This window comes from Zea mays, chromosome 5 (genome assembly GCF_902167145.1).
Source record: "Zea mays cultivar B73 chromosome 5, Zm-B73-REFERENCE-NAM-5.0, whole genome shotgun sequence".
NCBI lineage: Eukaryota > Viridiplantae > Streptophyta > Magnoliopsida > Poales > Poaceae > Zea > Zea mays.
In genome coordinates, this window is record NC_050100.1 from 65683127 (window position 1) to 65697452 (window position 14326).

The window sequence follows — 14326 nt, forward strand, 5'->3', positions numbered from 1 at the left end:
TTAATTAAACAACAAAATGATCACATAGCTCAACTTACTGCTAAAATCAATGAGCATGAGATAGAAAATGAAAAATTCAAATTTGCTAGAAGCATGCTCTATAATGGGAGACGTCCTCGCATTAAGGATGGCATTGGCTTCCAACAGGGAGGCAATGTCAAGCTTAATGCCCCCAAGAAACTGTCTAACTTTGTTAAGGGTAAGGCTCCCATGGCTCAGGATAACGAGGGCTATATTTTATATCCTGCTAGTTATCTCGAGCATAAAATTAGGAGAATTCATTCTAGAAAGTCTCATTCTGGTTCTCATCTTGATTTTATGTATAAGAATGAGACATCTAGTTCTAGGCATTCTACCCATGTTAAAATGCCTAAAAAGAAATCTCCTATTGCATCAAATGAACCCAATATTTCATTCAACACTTTTGATGCTTCTTATGTTTTGACTAACAAATCCGGCAAAGTAGTTGCCAAATATGTTGGGGGCAAACACAAGGGCTCCAAGACTTGTGTTTGGGTACCCAAGGTGCTTGTTTCTAATGTGAAAGGACTCAAGACCGTTTGGGTACCTAAGAACAAGGCATAAACTTGTTTTGTAGGTTTATGCATCCAGGGGCTCTAGTTGGATTATTGATAGCGGGTGCACAAACCACATGACAGGGGAGAAAAGGATGTTCTCCTCCTACGAGAAAAATGAAGATCCCCAAAGAGTTATCATATTCGGGGATGGAAATCAAGGTTTGGTCAAAAGACTTGGTAAAATTGCTATATCACCTGACCATTCCATTTCCAATGTTTTTCTTGTAGATTCTTTAGATTATAACTTGCTTTCAGTTTCTCAATTATGCAAAATGGGCTACAACTGTCTTTTTACGGATATAGGTGTTACTGTCTTTAGAAGGAGTGATGATTCGGTAGCATTTAAGGGAGTATTAGAGGGTCAGCTATACTTAGTTGATTTTAATAGAGCTGAACTGAATACTTGCTTAATTGCTAAGACTAATATGGGTTGGCTCTGGCATCGCCGACTAGCTCATGTTGGGATGAAGAATCTTCACAAGCTTCTAAAGGGAGAACACATTTTGGGACTAACAAATGTTCATTTTGAGAAAGACAGGGTTTATAGCGCATGTCAAGCAGGGAAGCAAGTTGGTACCCATCATCCACACAAGAACATTAAGACGACCGACAGGCCGCTTGAGCAACTCCACATGGATCAAGCAAGCCCCAAGAGCATGGTATGAATGCCTAAGAGATTTTCTTATCACTAATGGCTTCAAAGTCGGTAAAGCCGATCCTACACTCTTTACTAAAACCATTGCAAATGATTTGTTTGTATGCCAAATTTACGTTGATGATATAATATTTGGGTCTACTAATAAATCTACTTGTGAAGAATTTAGTAGCATCATGATTCAAAAATTCGAGATGTCAATGATGGGGGAGTTGAAGTACTTCTTAGGATTTCAAGTGAAGCACTCCAAGAGGGCACCTTCATCAGTCAAACGAAGTACATTCAAGACATACTTAACAAATTTGGAATGAAGGATGCCAAGCCCATCAAGACGCCCATGGGAACTAATGGGCATCTCGACCTCGACACGGGAGGTAAATCCGTAGATCAAAAGGTGTACCGGTCGATTATAGGATCTTTACTCTATTTATGTGCATCTCGACCGGATATTATGCTTTCCGTATGCATGTGTGCAAGGTTCCAAGCCGATCCTAAGTAAGTTCACCTTATGGCCGTGAAAATAATCATGAGATATTTAGTTTACACTCCTAAGTTTGGACTTTGGTACCCCAAGGGATCCACTTTTGATTTAATAGGTTATTCAGATGTCGATTGGGCAGGGTGTAAAATTCACTACAACACACCTTACCTTCTATGACATTCATCTTGTGTCATTGATAAGTGAATATATGTCATAGATTTAATTCTATGACGCTTGTGTGACGTTTTTGGGTTCGTCATCTATGTGACGTGGCTAAACATGTTCTATGACGAATTAAATTTTTGTTGTCATTAAAGTTGTGACGATTCTACTTCGTCATAGATTTTATGACATTTGCATATTGTCGATACTCTTAAGAAAAATGTCACTAATAATTAGCTTGGGTCTTACCATGTTGACCAGATTTTGTCATAAAATCAGATCAACTGGTGATATGGAGCTGATGTGGTAAATAGTTATGACGTTTATCAATATGACATGGCACTTTTCAATGACGAACTTTGTTGTCATAATTTATAAAATGGCACGTGCTAGTGCGGCTAAATTTGCAGCCTTATTAAATTAAATTTGTAAGTTTCTATGAATACCATTTTATATTGTCAAAATTTATAGCCCATTTTTTGAGCAATCTCATTCAATCGTACAAATGCTTACATGACATATTTCACAAAATTGACATATCCAATAACCAAAATTATGACAGACACAAGTTTCAATTCATAGACCACAATACGTCTTACAAGAAGCAACAATATTCATCGCAACTTGGAGCTACCAATAACAAAAACCAACAAGCTTGGACCTACTAAGTCCTACTTGTAAACAACTAGTGGCCAATTATTAATAAAACAACTAGACAAGCTTGGACCTACTATGTCCTACTTGTAAACAACTAGTGGCCAATTATTGATAAAACAACTAGACAGTTTAACCAGCAACCGAATTTTAAAACAGAAACATCCTGCAATAGTTCATTGTTGGGGGCTTAGAAACTTTATTGCCCTGGAATATGCTAACCCTGGTTGAAGCTCAGCAGCTAGCGAAGGAAGGCATGCATTTTTTTGTGATATCTTTTTTAAACCATCTGTTTCCTCATAATGTTTTACCCTTGAAGTTTCTGATTCCATCTTTAAGTTATCCAACACTTGTCGAAGTTCTACTTTTTCTTGCTTCTCATTCTCAAGCTCAACCTGAAGATGCTGGACCTATAAATAAACATAACTTATTACTTCATGCCTATCCATGCACACATAGAGAAGCAAGAACAAGAACAAGAACATAATTAATAAATAATATATATAAATACGTAATCAGATACAAAAGTATCAAGTTGTCCACATATATGGGCAGTCATGTTGGTTCTAAGTGATTTGCTAGTTGTGCCGCTAGTCAATAATGGAATATGATTTGCTAGTTGTGCAGTAAAATGGGCTATCAAAACAGTTACGCTGAGAAGAGTTATTGCTATAGAGGTGCTGCTAAAGTCAACAGGCTACTACAGCTACAACCTGAGATCCCTGACAAAATCAGGAACCTGGAAGCACAGTGCTTCACACAGGAACACGCTGAAATGGAAGAGGTTCTAGGGAGTCTGCAAATGCTTTATGCTTAGAAGATATCTTCGGTGTAGTCAGCCAGGATCATACTGGTTTCATCGATGTCATAAATTTTAGTGCCAAACTTAAAATAGTTTGTTTGAGTTAAGGCATTTCTAGAAGCTAGTTTGATTTGGAACCAGGAGAGTAACAAAAACCAAGAAAAACATAAAGCATCAAACAAGATAAAACGCCTGCTAATTACTTTTCCATTTTTTGTCTGCTTCCTCCTACTGTTTTCTACTACAAGGGTGAAAAGAAGAGTGAAAGGTGGATGGATAGATAGAACCAAGGACAAGAAGTGCCGCTGGATGCATACATGACAAGAACATGGGCGAAAGGTGAAGCACAATGTTTTTCAATTGTATCAAAATATACCACACATTGTTTCCATACAGTTTTTTTATTTTTCTAGATACCTTACCTTGAGATCTTCCTTCAACACACAAAGTTTCTCGCTGAACTGTTCCATGGATTTCTGGAACTCAGGATTACTGCAATAAAAATAAAAATTACGATAAATAAATAAAGTGAACAAATGTTGATCGCCACAATTTTACATGAAAGGTGACCCAGCAGTATGTAATCATTATTTCAGTTGTTTAAGATTTCATGATGGTGGAGACCTTAAAAAGTAACACGTACCTCTTGGCCTCAACCTTTAGTTGCTCAGAAAACTCCTTGAAACATTTAGTTTCCTGTTATTCATGTCTATATACATTAGTTGTTTGCACATTTGCCCTTGTAGCCTACACCACGTACCAGCAATGGATGGGAAATAGTAAAGTAACATGCAGCTACTGAGCTACATAATAAATGAAATAAAAAGGATGAAAACAGAGTGCTTCGTTGTTTAAGTAGATCGAACGGTGTAGCCGCTCCACCTCCTGCCTTGTTCGCCTTTAGCTGGAACATTTCTGCTTCTACCTGCTTCAGCCACACAAAAAGGATAAAATAACATATCATGTTAACAATAACGCATAAACAAGATCACTATCCATAAAGAGCTTATCCAATGCACCCGTAGAGATCAGCCAAACTGATTCAACATGTACCAAGGGTATACCAAGACCAAGAATTTATGTGATGAACCAGATGAATACAGAATTATAGATTCAGCAATGGTATAGTCCTTTAGCATGTTGCTTAAACTTTACAATTATATGTGCTAAAAGATTTGATCTTTGAGGGGTCAGACATGCCAATGAGGCATAGGTCCAATACTACAATTTATTACTTCATATTAACTATATATAATTGGAGCCATCAGGTTTATGCCAGAAGACTTGTTTGTTTTGATCCAAGAAGAACCTTTGATGAAAGGGAAGAAAGCAGGCAAATACACAGGTACTTGCTTGAGTAAAAATGTATAGGGCATTTCTTATTTGATAGACATTTATTTTCTCATTACGAAATTTTTAAGTATTTGACCCCTTAAAGTTATAGAGTGATAGTAATTAGTATAGTAATGCATGTCAACTCACCAATTAAATTATCACTTTTTCTGGTAGTTATTCCATATTGGACCATCATTTTAATTTCCTGTTTTTTCTCTTACTAAAGACAATATTTGTACCAAGAAAAGTTAGTGTGACCTTTGGGGTATATCCAAAGAAATAAGGTTTGGCACCATCACCCCTTTTGGGGATGGCAACCTTCAGATTATACTCGGTTATCATAGAAAACAGTTGTTCAGCTCCTCCCCTTATATTGTCCTCGCATTTATGCAGGATTGCTCTAATCTACAAAATTTGATGATCCAAGTTTATGGAAAATTAAACCAATATATACGATCCATTAAATTATCCATAAAGCATGTCTTGATAGTGCATATATTTTAGCTTTTCCAGCAAAAGATACAGCAGGGGAGACTCCCCCACGCCCAACAGACACACACTGTAAAAGGACTTTATTTATAAAAAAGAAGAGAAGCAAGATACAACAGGGGAGACTCCCCCTCCAAACGTACACACACTGAAGGATTTTATTTATATAAAAAGAAGAAAATCGTGTACAAAGAGGTCCCAAACTAAAGAAAAAGCAACCATAAAGAGAGGAACAACAAGACCGAGGGAGGAAAAAGGGGAAACTGAGGTAGAGAGTGGCGATTATGCAGAAAAAAATTGGTTATAGCTTCACCCCACTAAGATTATGCAGAAGTAACCAAACCACAGCATGAGTTATTGAGAGAAATCACCAAATCATATCACAGAAAATGTAGGATAACAAACGTAGATGGCTTACCTGCCTATGATAGCTACGACCTCTACTGTTCTGTAGCACATCAGCAGCAAACATTTGACAACCATAGCAGTTTGGCACACCACTGTATCTGCAGAAAATTAAGGGACACATGTCACCAAAGGTTATACAAGAAAGCATCACCATTACGACAGTAATACAGTATTGATGTTTGAACAAATATAAAATGACCATGATGTTGAAGTATCTGTGACAGGAAGATAGTAATTGTTCTGTAATCAAACATCACACAAAAATAACATCCACATATTTACAGGAAAACAATAATGGTTCTGTAATGAGACATCAAACAGACAAACTAACAGTTACGAGTTATATATCACTGTATCAGCAGCCTAATTAGCAGTAATTTCTCTATTATTAGATTTGGAGGAAGGTGCATAGCAAAATTAGCAACATTACCTGCTTGCCCCTGCCAGTTGATTTACCAAACTCTCCAACTGCTTCTGCTGGATTCGCAAGTCCAGGTACCAATGCAGAAACAAAACCAAGTTAATTCCTCCCAAACCTCTGTCACTACAGAACAAGCCAACAAAACAAGAACAATTGCAGAGGCGGATCCAGGGAAAGAACATGAGTGGACATATGCACACCCGACAACATTTTGCAGCAAAACTGAATTTGGTAGGCATGATACATGTACACGCTTGTAATTAGATGAGATCCGATTATTAATATATCTAAAGTTAGGGTTTGAGTCCTCGGCGTCGCACAACAGGGAAAGCAGAGAAGGGACGGGCTTACCTTTTGGGTGCTCGTCTCCGGCGGAGCGTTGTGCGAAGACATGGCGAAGGGCCCGACAAAACCTAGCCATCTGGCGTAGGGTGGCCACTACGGTTAGTGGTCACCATGAGAGACAGCGACATCCCCTGCGCTCGTGGGGTGAACGAGAGAGAGCCCTGCGTCCTCGGTGTCCACCGCGGCGGGGGAGACGGGGGGGATACAGCGAACGTGTAGGGGGAGACGAAGATGGAGTTGACCGTGACAATGCGCGCGGGGCACGGACATGGTGCTGCCAGCGGCAGCAGCGTCGAGACCGGGTCGTAGAGGGAGTCGCCAGGTGGAGAGCGGATGGCGTGGGGTCACGGTTCAGTCGATTGTATTCATGATTTGCAATTTTGTTTTTACTGTTCAAATTTTTGTTTTTTTACTGAAGTTTTGACTTTTGTATTTTTTTGAAATTTGGAACCAAATTATATAGTTTTATGGACATAAATTTCACTTTCATGTAGTACTGAAAACGGGAAAAACACCGAATTTCGCCTATCAAAATCGTGAACCCTAGTTGTATTGAATCAAAATTTCGAATATGCGCTGTCTTGTGCGAGCATCACGTGTTGAGAAGAGCTGCTCCCACCGGCACGGTGAAACACGAGGAGAGGCTAAATTCCCCGTAGCTTTCAATAGAAGAGATATCCTATTACTTTATAAATTATTACAGATTGCTCATAAATATATTATATCTAAGTCTTTAGTAATATATTTATGGAAAATACATGTGGAAAATTTAACCTTACATAATTTTCATTTAAACATGATTTCATATTCAAACTTGTGGATTGATGTTTCTTTCCAAATTTTTAGTTTTAAAATTGTTTCTATCTTTTGCAGTTAGATTATAATTTTTAGCTAATATTATATAATAAATTGCTCATTAATATATTAGATCTAAGTCTATAGTAATATATTTATAGAAAAATACACGTGGAAAATTAAAACTTAATTGATTTTTATTTAAACATGATTTCATATTTAAACTTGTTTCATTACTGTTTGATGTACTTCATTATATGTAGTGGAGCCTACAATTTTTCTTTATTTTGTAAACTAATAAGCGAACTTATGACACCAATATTGTCATGAAACAGTGACACTAGCTAATTGTCATGAGATTGAAAGAGAGTTCGTCACAAATATGACATCTTTCTTGTTTATGACAATTTTGCATAGGTCTTAATGACAAACATTTCCTTTTCGTCACTGAAGTGAATCAATCCCTATAAAACGTCATAAATGGGAGAGATTTATGACATTTTGATATATTGTCATGAGGTATTCGTCATAGAAGGCTATATGTGTTGTAGTGATTGATAGAAAGAGCACATCAGGGACTTGTCAGTTTTTGGGGAGATCCCTGGTGTCTTGGGCTTCAAAGAAACAAAACTCAGTAGCTCTTTCTACCGCCGAAGCCGAGTATATTGCCGCAGGCCATTGTTGTGCGCAATTACTTTGGATGAGGCAAACCATCATGGACTATGACTACAAATTGAGCAAAGTCCCTCTCCTATGTGATAATGAGATTGCAATCCGCATGGCGGATAATCTCGTTGAACATAGCCGTACTAAGCACATAGCCATTCGGTATCACTTTTTGAGGGATCACCAACAAAGGGAGGATATCGAGATAGCCTATGTTAGCACCAAAGAACAATTAGTTGATATCTTTACCAAACCATTAGATGAGAAAACCTTTACCAAACTTAGGAATGAGCTAAACATTCTTGATTCTCGGAACTTTAATTGATACTTTGCACACATAGCTCATTTATCTACCTTTGATCATATCTCTTTTATGTCTAAGACTAATGTGTTTTCAAGTGTCATCCTATGCTAAGTCGTAGATTGAAAGGGAAATTGAGTCTTCGGCGAAGAAAATGCTTCCACTCCACTCTATCGGTATTATTTACCCTTCGCCGTCACTCCGCACCACTCTCCAGATTGGTATAATCTTCACTCTTATTACTCATACCAATGGGGAGAAAGTAAATAGGGCTCTTAAAAGACTTCGTTTTTGGCGATTAATGCCAAAGGGGGAGAGAGTATTAACCCAAAGCAAAAGGACCGCACCGCCACCAATTTCAAAATTTTCAATTGATATATTTTAGTATATTTATCTTCAAAGATATTTCAATTGGTATCTAAACCTTTTTCAATTAGTAAAATTCTCTTGAACACTAAGAGGAGAGTTTCATCCATGGGGAGTTTTGTTCTAGTCAAAGGAAAAGCATTTGAAACAGGGGGAGAAAATTTCAAATCTTGAAAATGCTTCTTGTGAATCTTATTCATATACCTTTGACTATTTGCAAAAAGACTTTGAAATGATTTTCCAAAAGAATTTGCAAAAACAAAACAAGTGGTGCAAATGTGGTCCAAAATGTTAAATAAAAGAAAGCAATCCATGCATATCTAGTGAAAGTAAAAATTGGTTTAAATTCCAAGCAACCTTTGCACTTGCCTTATGCAAACTAGTTCAATTCTGCACTTATATATTTGCTTTGGTTTGTGTTGGCATCAATCACCAAAAAGGGGGGAGATTGAAAGGGAAATAGGGCTTAACCCTTTTACTAAATGATTTTGGTGGTTGAATGCCCAACACAAATAATTGGACTAACTAGTTTGCTCTAGATTATATATTCTACAGGTGCTAAAGGTTGAACACAAACCAATAAAAAGATCCAAGTTAGGGTTCAAAAGAAAGGAGCAAAAGAAACCAAAGAGAACCCTGGTCTGGCGCACCGGACTGTCCGGTGCACCAGGGGCCATACAGTCTGAACTCTTCACCTTCGGGTTTCTCAGACGCAGCTCCGCTATAATTCACCGGACTGTCCGGTGTGCCAGCGGAGCAACGGCTCCAGCACAACGTTGACTGCAACGGACACCTGCAAAAGCGCTACAGTACGCGGACAGTTCGCGCAAAGTCAGAGCAGCCGCCAGAAGGCACACCGGATAGTGAACAGTGCCTGTCCGGTGCAGCACCGGACTGTTCGGTGCCCCAAGATGTCAGAGCTCCAACGGTCGAAACCGTCAGAACCCTAACGGTTGGATGACGTGGCTGGCGCACCGGACTGTCTGGTGCGCCCATCGACAGACAGCCTCCCCAACGGTTGGTTTGGTGGTTGGGGCTATAAATACCCCCAACCACCACCACTCCAAGAATCCAAATTTTTCAGACATCTCATTCAATACAAGAGCTAGTGCAATCAATACAAGACACAATTTAAAAGAATCAAAGCCTCTCCAAGTCCCAAATACACTCTAAACACCTAGTGACTAGAGAGAGTTTTGCTCTTGTTCTTGGATCGCTTTCTTCTTCCTCATTCTTGTTCTTAAGACACTTGTAATCAAAGCAAGAGACACCAAGTTGTGGTGGTCCTTGTGAGGGGTCTAAGTGACCCATTTGATTAAGGAGAAAGCTCACTTGGTCTAAGTGACCGTTTGAGAGAGGGAAAGGGTTTAAAGAGATCCGGTCTTTGTGACCACCTCAACGGGGACTAGGTTTGCAAGAACCGAACATTGGTAAAACAAATCATTGTGTCACTCGCTTTATTTCTTGGTTGATTTGTTTCCGCCCCCTCTTTTGGACTCGAATCTATTTCTAACGCTAACCCCGGCTTGTAGTTGTGCTTAAAGTTTGTGGATTTCAGTTTCCGCCTATTCACCCCCCCTCTAGGCGACTTTCACCCATGTATAGGTATGGCTAGGGAATGGTGGAACAAATAGTGTCATATTGCTAGTCCAAGTGAAGAACTAGTTTAAATATGGAGGTCACACTCACTAACCAAGTCATGGTTGAGAGGAGAGAGTGTGTAGAATCACACGCGTGGGCGGTCGCTCGCCTCGCTTGGCCTGGGCGGGGCGGGGCGAAGGACGCGGGCGCACGATATGCGCGTGAATGATCCGCCAAAATCTAGCCCCTCGCCTTGCGGGGGCGCGGCTTCCTTTTGTCGTTTTATTTTTTGGTTGCTTGGTTGTTAAGTTTAGAATCCTAATCAATCGCTACAAGGATCTGAACTGAACGTGAGTCTTTCGCGTGAAGATCGAATCGCGGACTCAGCCCTATATAAGGCGTCTGGCAGCCAGCATCAAATTATCCCAGTTTTCGTCTCTGCTCACAACTGCACCGCCATCGTAGTTCTCTTCATTCTGACCGCCGTCATGCATCTGCGCTCGGTAGTGTAGGTCTACGGAACCCTTCGCCTTCGAGATTCTGCACCAGGAGAGGGTGAATAAGGTTTTTGGAAAGCGTAATCACGCGACTGCTCGCGATCTTATCGTGGACCCTGCTGCTTCGACGTCATCGTCCCCGTTGCTTCGACGTCATCGGCTCCGCCGCTTCGACATTGTCGACCCACGTCATCTACCAATATGTCTGATTAGTACGCGTTATCTGATTTGACTTTATACTTGGATTATTCTGATTTCGTCATAATTTATATTTGAAATTTAATCTAAAAATGTCTAATTGGTCAACACGGGGGAGGGCGACGGTGTTCGGGGTAGCGCGCACCGCTTACAGCTGCATTCAATGAAGACGAGGGTGATTCCCGGGCGACGAAACATGTGAAGCGGCTTCGCCGAACAGGAACGTGGATTTCCTCTGCACTGCACTGCACCACATGTGGAGCGCACGGGTGAAAAAAACATGGGAAATACGGGAGAACGCGAAAAAGTCTAGCGAAGCGCACACGTCGATGGATTGGGAAAGGAATTAGCGTCGCGAAAATTCGCTGCTGAACGGGGCTGCAGGATGTTGGAAATTTTGGAGGAAGTTGGGGATGCTGTTGGACAGGAGATTTTTGGTTTTGAAGCCTAAAAAACAAATCTTGGGGTATGTCTTAGTCGCCTCATCAACATATAATTACAATATGTAATTTTGTGCTTACATAAGAAGTCGTGTTGATTCTTAGCTGGGAATTTGGATGAGCTTCACCCCAGTACTGGAGTAGGCAAGGGCGCTGGCGTTCGAAGCATGAAACAAATACAAAACGAAGGCTACCATGCCATGCTGCTGCCTTCTCTAATCTCTACTCAGAATTTGGTGTTTTCGTCGGCAGATCTGATCAAAACCAAGATCATATCTGGGTGAGTGTAAAAACGTTGGGCCTGCAGTGGGTGCTGACTGCACACATGCTCAGCTGGTAGGTGGGCAGGAGAACACGCATGGCCCTGCCTTGATCAGTAGGAGCACAAGATCACATTGCCCTATAAAACCAAGCATTCAAATCTCAGCGAACAGACATGAACAAGCCACCACCGCGTGGGCAACCATCAGAACGTTTCTTATGCATATTCCATTCCACCAACAACCACCGCATGCCCATTCCATTTTTTGGCAAACATTCCCAGCTACAATGTGCAGCCCAACATCATAATACGAAGTACACGCAAACCCACCCAAACGGCAATTTTCAGGGCTGGCGGGCACTGACAATGCCAAAGCAACAACAATGGAAACAGACCAACAATAACAAAAACACACAAAAGAAGGGCAACAAACAAGAATACAGAACACAATAATTACTTAATCTAACATTACCCAAACTGACATTATGACAATGTTAGCCGATGATGACGACAATGGAAACAGTAATCTAGGTACAAGCAGGCGCCTCTGCTGGCTGGCAAGTGTGACCACACACAAACACACCAGACCAGAGGCAGAACCACCCGCCAGTGGCGCCAACGAGGAGCGCTATCCGTTATAGCACGACAAAAGTAAAAATAAAACATCACGATGTGGAGTGAAACTGAATAATTCTAGTACATGGATATAGGCTCCTTTTTTGTGATCGCCACGGGGCCTTGTGTAGCCGCTCCATTGTTGGATGAAGCACGGTCCATTGTCTCGAGGAGCTCCATCACTCGTCATCATCTTCATCCTGCAAGCAGAGGGAAGACATATTTTTAAAGACTTCCTAAGGCCAATGCACCGTGTTCCAAACAAATGCTCATATTGAGGACTTGCAAAAGAGGGTTGCATATGCAAATCTGCATATGTTTTGCATTGATGGAATCCAATACAATACTACTAGGTCTACATTGTGGTCGAAGATAAATTTAGCAACTTGCTTAATGCATGAACATGCTATGTATCCTGGATTAATTGGTATTTTGTCTAAGGAAAAAATATGGAGAAGACAGGAATAGATTTTGTATACCTCCTCACTACCCTCTTCATCATCCTCGTCATTGACCTCCGACTTGGACTTGTCAGACTCCTCTTCATCTTCCTCCTCTTCCTCCTTGGCAGGAGCCTTCTTAGCTGCAGTGCTCTGAACAAACAACACATGGTTCAGTAAGCATACGTATTTGAATAAATGACCAGCAGGAGCAGTCTATATACACATTAAGTAACAACGCAATTGAAGCATCAGTTTCCCTACCTCGCCCTTGTTGTAGGCAGCGATGGCCTTGTTGTACTCGAGCTTGAGCTTGTTAGCCTTGGCTACATAGGGAGCCTTGTCCTACAATCCACACAAACGCACGCGTAAAACAATTAATCAGCACGAGATTTCTAGTCCAATCAACTACTACTTTAGTACAGAAGATGGAGCTTACCGACTCGCTCAGGGATTTCCACCTGTCGCCAGCAGCTTTCCCCACCTGAAAAGTTCGACCAGGAGAGGGGAATCGTGACGAGTAAATTAAATAATAAGTCGTCATTAAGGGAAAAGTCAAAGTAGATAGTAATAATATGGGGCCGGTCATAAAGCAGCTCTCAGGGTTCTTACCGCAGCGACAGACTTGTTCTTAGGGTTCTTCTCCTTGAACTCCTTGCGAAATTCCTCCCTGTATAAAAAGGCATCCAAAAATAGATCGAATCAACAGTCGCATCCAGAAATAAGTATATAGCAAAAAAAAAGAGACGACGAAAAAAGTCGCATCTCACATGAACACGAAGAAAGCGCTGGGAGCCCTCTTAGGCTTGTTGGGGTCCTTGCCGGCCTTCCCTTTCCTGCCCTTGGCGGGCTTCTCCGCCCCCTTGCTCTTCACCGCCAGCCTGCAGATGCCAAAGCAATCGAGTCGACGACGACGACGACAGAGACAGCGACAGCAAAACAACGACGACGGGAAAAAAAAAGGTCAAAATCTACTCGCGGCGGCGGATGTCATAATAACAGAAATCGAATGCTTCGGACGCCACGGAACAGATCCACGGGACGAACAAGGAAGAAGAGAACCGGAGATTCGTTTTTCTTACTTGGCATCGGCCTTGGCGGCGCCCTTGGATTTGGCCCCCTTCATGGCGGATTCGAGCGGCGACACGGAGCGCAGCGTTCAGATCCGCGCTTGGCGGAGGGAATCCCGGTCGCGGGCGGACGAATCGGGGTCGAATCGAGGGCGAAATTGCCTCTGGCGGCCCGCGGGGAGAGGGAGGGAGGGAAGGGGAAAGGGAGGCGACGGGCGCTGCAGGAGGGGAGGGCAGGCGCAGGGGATAAGAAGGAAGGCGTGGCCCAAGGGCATATCAGCGATTCTGCCCGCGCAGCGAGGGCCCGCACCCGCCTCCCAATTTGAATTCCCGTACCGGCCGGGACCTTTTCTCACCGCAACCACGGGCACATTGCCCACTGTCCCGCGGGGCCAGACAATCGCGGGACCCGGTTGTCATCCTGTGATCGGCTACGACGGCTAGGGCTGCGGCCACCCGCGTACGAGTGGCGGAGGGGCGTGCTCGCGGTTTCGGGACGCCCGGGGTCCTCCGCGCAAAAGCGGCGTCGCAGGGGCTGTGGCGGGATTTTGGAAAATTTGGGCAGGGCGGAGGGGTGTGTGCATGTGCCGCGCGGATCACATGGCTGACGGGCGGGGCCCGTGCGCAGTGGCACGGAGGCAGATATTTTCCGGCGGCAGGGGGTGGTGGGCTGCCACGTCACCGATCCGCGAGAGCGCGCATGGTTGGCTAGAGCCTGGCGCGTGTGTTTGTGCTGTGTGTGGTGTGGGTGTGCTTCTTGCCGTG

General features: G+C 42.3%; 1 protein-coding gene across 1 annotated transcript; it reads right to left on the reverse strand.

The window, feature by feature from the left end:
• Positions 1-11668: 11668 nt before the first annotated feature.
• On the reverse strand, positions 11669-13770 carry MNB1B (DNA-binding protein MNB1B). Its single transcript, NM_001174179.1, has 7 exons — positions 13574-13770; positions 13262-13372; positions 13104-13161; positions 12931-12975; positions 12756-12836; positions 12531-12644; positions 11669-12251 (listed from the first exon to the last, which is right to left on the reverse strand). The coding sequence occupies exons 1-7, from the start codon at positions 13615-13617 to the stop codon at positions 12231-12233; spliced, it is 474 nt and encodes a 157-aa protein (NP_001167650.1). The 5' UTR covers positions 13618-13770; the 3' UTR covers positions 11669-12230.
• Between the last annotated feature and the right edge of the window lie 556 nt (positions 13771-14326).